Source organism: Nymphalis io, chromosome 10, assembly GCF_905147045.1.
Source record: "Nymphalis io chromosome 10, ilAglIoxx1.1, whole genome shotgun sequence".
NCBI lineage: Eukaryota > Metazoa > Arthropoda > Insecta > Lepidoptera > Nymphalidae > Nymphalis > Nymphalis io.
The window spans coordinates 3,055,983-3,062,876 of record NC_065897.1 but is presented as its reverse complement, the minus strand read 5'-3'; the positions used below and the strand labels follow the sequence as shown (position 1 = coordinate 3,062,876).

Genomic DNA, 6,894 nt, shown 5'->3' with positions numbered 1-6,894 from the left:
AAGTTTCAGCCAATTCAACTGAACAATTATTTTATACTTAGCATTTTTATCTCCATAGCAATGCACCGATTGAAATAAAACAAATACTACATTTTAAGTGAATTTAGCCTCAATACAATAGTGAAAATCGCACTCAAATCCGTTAAGCCTTTTTGAAGATTAGCGTGCACAAACAAACAGACAAAAATTCTAACAATCATTGTTTTGGGTTCTATTGCGTTGATAAAGGCCCCGGTAATAGTTTTCCTCATATATCTTCCATGTACAGACAGCGATCAGTTACAGATTAATTATATGTGTAGATGTTTCTCGTTTCGTTTAAATTAAAATTGGATTACATTGAACTGAATTTGAACTATTGCATTTCACGACCCCCTAAATACTGAAAATGTTGATTCCTTAATTACGAATGGGAAATTATATTGGTAAAAATAAATAATTTAGTCCATTTTCATATAATCAGTACTCTATGCAAATAAAATCATCTAATTATATTTTAAATATTATATTACGTAAAATATATACATCTTTTACTTTATTCAAAAATACTTTTGCTTTCAATCGCCTCTGGAGATAAAATAACTACTATTATATTTGTAAGGATGGAAGACATTTCAAATAAATGGGTGGAAATAAAATAATATAAATTACACACGTCTGCGAAATTAATTTTTCCAAAAGTTTTTTTCAAAAACTGTTATTATTTCTTATAAATATTCTAAAAGTAATATAAAACAGTAGTCATATGATATATGCCACGTTAAATTTATAAGACTCAGATGATGTAATTTTTTGATTAAAAATGTATGGAGCAACCATTTGGTAAAATGAATGAAAATCATTAAAATGCAATTTTTTAATAAGTTTTATTATGTCTATAGCTATTAAATTAAATAACTATAGTACATTTAAACAGAATAATCAATAAAAACGTTGTTTTTTTTTTAAATCTATATTTTGTTGATTTTCTTTTCTGAGATTTTGCTTTATCTCTATACAACATCCAACAATAGTCTGCCATCATAGTAACATCACAACGACCTGTATACCTTTTTTTTATTCGCTGGAAAAACACATTTATGTGTTTCCCCCACATGAGGTGGGGGGGTATGTGGGACTCGCCGGCACGACCTGTATACCTTCTTTCCATATCTTTAACATCTTGATTGAAACGATTTGAACTTGATTGAACGAGTTGAACCGCTCACCGTGTTCCTCGCTGTAGTCGCCCAGATTTTTAGGGAAACAATCAATGTGTGATTTCAAAAAATGAATTTTTAAACTCATGTTACGGCCTAAGTTTTTGAAGGCATTTAACATATTCTGGACAATATTTTTATAATCAGGATCTTTTATATTAATTAAAAACTTGGAAATGACATTATAATAATAATAATAATAATATCCTGGGACATTTTTCACAGACGGCCATCTGATCCCAAATTAAGCTTGTACAAAGCTTGTGCTATGGAAACCAGACAACTGATATACTACATGTACTACTTTTCTTTTGTAAATACATACCTATATAGATAATTACACCCAGACTCAGGACAAACAGACATGTTCATGCTCACAAATGTCTGTCCTGAGTGGGAATCGAACCCACAACCTTCGGCGTGAAAGGCAAGTGTTCTACCAACCACGCCAACCGGCTCGTTCTTAAAACCATTCCAAAAAAAATTTTCTAGACTGTCATGAAGTTTTCAAATTCTAGTTTCCTGATATCAGGTCCCGTAAGTATTCCCTCTTTCATCTTAGCATCAGATAAACTAGGAAAACAAGAGCAAATACACTTAAAAATATTTCCATCTCGTGGTTGTTGGAATGCTTTCACAAATTGTTTCATCAAACCAAGTTTAATATGAAGTGGTGGAAGCAGAACTTTATCGGGGCCTATAAAATTCGAGATAATGACATTTTTTACTCCGACTTCTAATTTTGTTCTAATATGCCAGTCCGATTTTTCTCAATGTAATTTTCTTGCTCTGCTATCCCATTCACAAATATAACAAGGGAATTTTGTATTTTGGAAAAATAACCTTGCTGCTGCCCAAGAAGCATGTAAATGATTTTCAAGTCACCGCAAATTATCAATTTGTATTCGGTTTATTTTTCCCAAAACACTTTTCAAGTATTCGTAAGTTTCTTTAAGACACTAAATGAGCAACAGCTATTGATGTAAATGTCGTCTGAGCATCTAATAAATTGTTTTCTTTTAGACGAGGTCCGAGACGTTCAGCAGCATCTTTTGACAACCCAAGGTCTCGTATTAAATCATTCAGTTCTCGTTTAAAGGGCGGGGCTCATTTGTAGGGTTAAAAATTTCACCACCACTTGGAAGATCACTTTGTTCTGAATTTTGTAAATAAGAGCATTTTAAAGTTCTTAGTGTTAATAGGTACTGGTATGGGTAATTCGGGTTCATGTGGTACTGGCTTTGTTACAGACGAAACATAGGGATAAGCTATATTGGCGCGGTTTTTAAAATTATATCCTGTCTCATTGGTCAAGCAAAAATAGCTATAATTGTTCAACTTAAGTGCAAAAAAATGTGACGTGATACAGTAAAGTTAATATTTGCAACATATAGCTTAACACCAATGCGGTTGAACTGCAATTATTATAAAAAAACTTATTCATCGCAAACCTGTGTTATCATTAAATGTCTGCAAAATTTTGTTTTTGTAGAATTATAGTTAGTTAAATTATTTATTTAAAATACTGAAGATTGCGCGTTAAAAAACAATAAATAAAAAACATATCATTACAAAGATTATTTTATTACAGTTATATTAAATCATGTCTTTGTACATTACCATACATAACTAAATTACTATATATCTCTTAAAATATGTTAAAATCTTGGAATTTGCACTTAAATATAAAACAAGGAAATCAGAAGATAATCATAATATCTAATACATTTGTTATTTATCATATGTAAAATGCAAGAGCAAAAGATATTTTCGCACTTAGTCAACTTCATGATGAGGGAGGTAACAAAAATTAAAATTGTTCGACCAATCAGACAAAAACACAACTTTTAATAATTACCACATTTATATAAACTTCCTTTGGGCAATATCTTTGAATATGGAATTTCTTAATTAATTTTTAACCAACTTTCTGATGAGTCATTTTACTGGTGGTAGAGCTTTGTGCAAGCTCGTCTGGGTAGGTACCACCCACTCATCAGATATTCTACCGCATAACAGCAGTACTTGGTACTGTTGTGTTCCGGTGTAAAGGGTGAGTGAGCCAGTGTAATTACAGGCACAAGGGACATAACATCTTAGTTTCCAAGGTTGGTGGAGCATTGGTGATGTAAGCGATGGTTAAAATTTCTTACAATGCCAATGTCTATGGGCTTTGGTGATCACTTACCATCAGGTGGCCCATATGCTCGTCAGCCTTCCTTTCTATAAAAAAAAAGCCGAAAGTTCCTGAGTACAAATATAACTCAGAATTCTATAACGAAACAAGAGAATTAAAAAAAAAAGTTATAAAGTATTTTAAGAATGTGGTGGGTATATTAAAAATTGTATGAATAATTATTAAATCATATCACAAAAACAAAATTTAAGTAATTTGGAATGCAAAGCAGTGATACGTGATTGTTAACAATTTTTCTGACTAAGTGCAAAACATTACATAACGCTCAATCCAAGTGAGAACACTCAACCTTGCATTATAAGATGCACAAAGTTTTCATAGTTGATGTTCCCCTGGGAGTCCTCTTGTCCTTGCAGCAGTTGCTCCACCTACAATGACAATTATTTCAATCTATTGTTTATATCATATATATATTATTCAATTAATTTAGATACAATAACTCATAAGCATCAAATAAATTTTTTTTTTTTAATCTATGTATATCTATTAAGCAAAATTACAATAAATAATCTTTTCTTGTGATTATATATTTTTTTAATTGATAAAATCTATATTAATTCAATATTTATTTAGCAAAGTTAAAGTAAATAATTATCACTTATATGATTATGTATGAAATATTTACCTCATCATCACTCAACTTCTCTCCAAGAGTGGATAATAGGTGGCGCAGCTCGGCAGATGAAATGAAACCGTTACCATCCTTGTCAAAATGGCGCAGACCCTCAATAAAATCATTTGCAGTGTCACCACTCCTAGCCTTGGAAATAGCCTGCAAAAAAAATGTTATTTTAAATTTTATTTTCAATACTTTTTTAGATATTCTACCTCCAAATGGCAATACATAGTAATGTTATGTCTAGTATGAATGACGAGTGAGTCAGTGTAACTACAGGCACAAGTAACAGCCTGTAAATGTCCCACTGCTGGGCTAAGGCCTCCTCTCCCTTTTTTGAGAAGGTTTGGAGCTACTCCAATGCGGGTTGGTGGAATACACATGTGGCAGAATTTTGGTGAAAATAGACACATGCAGGGTTTCCTTTTTGGTATGAGTTTTCCAATTAGAATGGGGTGAGTCAGTATCATTACACACATAAATATCTTATCAAGTTTTTTTTTATATTTCGCTTATCTGTTTTTAATATACTGACATATATTAGCAGTCAGTATTTACCATTAAGTAGTATATTTATGAGTTTTCTGTCACAAATTGATTTAATTATACAAATCTTGGTTTTTTTTTTTTTTATAGAAAAGGAAGGCGGACGAGCATATGGGCCACCTGATGGTAAGTAGTCACCAACGCTCTTAGACATTGGCATTGTAAGAAATGTCAACCATCGCTTACATATCCAATGCGCCACCAACCTTGGGAACTAAGATTTTATGTCCCTTGTGCCTGTAATTACACTGGCTCACTCACCCTTCAAACCGGAACACAACAATATCAAGTATTGCTGTTTTGCGGTAGAATATCTGATGAGTGGGTGGTACCTACCCAGACGAGCTTGCACAAAGCCCTACCACCAGTGTACAGGTTTTACTAATCTACAAAAGGATATATATATCTATATATATATCTATATATATATATATATATAGATATATATATAGATATATATAAGCAAAATAAACACTCTTCATGAGATCTCCTAAACTTTTTGCCCGATGGATTTGAAATTTGTTACTCCTTCACAGTTACTCCTTCCCCAACATAGACGCTCACTAAGAACAGATAATTATAAGAATGGAAAATTATATCCAACATACATTGTTCTTTTTAAGATAAGAATACATACAAAACCGGACGATTAGTTATTAATTTATAATTAAATTGTTTTGCATTTGACAGGTTTCAATGCTTTAATAATGCTATTAACAAAAAAACATTAACATTAACCTGTATTATCAATTGTAATGGTAAGACCAAAATGTTTCATTCATTAGCACCGTAGCAATAATTTAGAACAAATTTAAGTAATTGAAAAACTAATTAACAATAATTAAGTAGATTACAAAATGTTAAGTAATTTTAAAAATATGTACACCATCTGGTTAAAGATATCGTATTACAAGTTTATATGAAACTATATTATTGTTAAAAAAATACTTGACAATGTTAAAATATCAATAACAATATTAATATAAAAAAATATTAACATTTCAAGCAATTTGAACAATGAATTTAATAACAAATATCAACTGTTTTCCTTAGATATATGAAATTTTATTGTACATAGTTACCATTAGTCGCAATGTCATTTATCTCTTATTATCATAATGATTATTTTCCAAATTTGAGTGCAATATGTAACAAAAAGGGAATATAATATAAATTGAATAAAATTACATACTTGGTAAATGGGCAAGAAGACCTCAAAAGATATTCTCTCATCAGGCTTCAGATGCAGTGTGCACTTCTTGACATCAGACTCAGTCGGATTTTGCCCCAGGGCACGAAGAGCATCTCCTATTTGAGCCACATGGATTTTGCCATCCCCACGGGAGTCAAACAGTTGAAATGCCTCCTGAAACTCTAAAATATAACGACATCTATAAATTTAAGAAATTTAAGTTTTACAATAAAATTATATTTTTCATACCTTCCACTGAAGTAAGATTAAGCTTAGTAGGAGGCTCGTACATGAACATGTTGCACGGAGAGAGTAAGTAAGCAAACTGTGTAAAACGCACCGAATAGCCTCGGTCGAACAGAAATGTTTTAAAATACACACCATATAAGGAAACTAGGGCGCTTGCAAAAGCCGACGCTTTTAGTGAGAACGTTGATTGACGTGAGTCATACGACACTGTGTCGCTGTTCTTTTGGAGATAAAGCTTTTCTTAACCGTTAAAATGTATAAAATATAAGTTATGGTACTATTTGGAATACAAAAGCTTAGGATTGTTTGCATGACTCACCTGCTAGTTGATCTTCAGAATATCCAGCCTGTAAGCAAATAAAAAAAAGATTAGTAGTTTAATTATTATTTTTACAAATAATTATGTATCGATTTTATACTTTACCATTTTTTGGTAAAAAATGTATTATAGTTGAATTAATATGTAAAAGTGGTTTAATTCCGCCTTGGTCAACTGTCATACAGATACGTAAACACATAAAATTGCAATGACGTAAGTATTATGTTTGAAAACTTCAAAAATTTCTAATGCATGTTGCTATTATGATGAAATATAATCTTTTTTATGAATCGTAAAATTTTAGCAAATATTGCAATATTATTAAAGGTTCAAAGTTCTCACATGGGCAAAAGATTTATTGACTTCATAAACAAGTTAATTATTTGAAATTATCAAATGTTAGCAACATTTAGTATGTACACTCATAAATTATTAAAATATTTGCAAAAAAATTAAAGAGTAGCTGCCGTTTAATAAATTTATAATTTCAATCTTAAAATCAATAATATAATATAATTATGTAATTTATTGTTACATTGAGATAAATTTATCTTTTATTTATAATTAATAGCTTAA

General features: G+C 30.8%; 1 protein-coding gene across 2 annotated transcripts; it reads right to left on the bottom strand.

Moving 5' to 3' along the window:
• Positions 1–2,766: 2,766 nt before the first annotated feature.
• LOC126771372 (myosin-2 essential light chain) lies at positions 2,767–6,658 on the bottom strand. Of its 2 annotated transcripts, XM_050491234.1 has the most exons (5): positions 6,424–6,658; positions 6,319–6,346; positions 5,751–5,932; positions 4,022–4,168; positions 2,767–3,764 (listed from the first exon to the last, which is right to left on the bottom strand). In XM_050491234.1, the coding sequence occupies exons 1-5, from the start codon at positions 6,424–6,426 to the stop codon at positions 3,681–3,683; spliced, it is 444 nt and encodes a 147-aa protein (XP_050347191.1). In that variant the 5' UTR covers positions 6,427–6,658; the 3' UTR covers positions 2,767–3,680. The 2 variants fall into 2 exon arrangements, with proteins under 2 accessions (XP_050347191.1, XP_050347190.1); XM_050491233.1 differs by lacking the exons at positions 6,319–6,346; positions 6,424–6,658 and adding an exon at positions 6,000–6,243.
• Between the last annotated feature and the right edge of the window lie 236 nt (positions 6,659–6,894).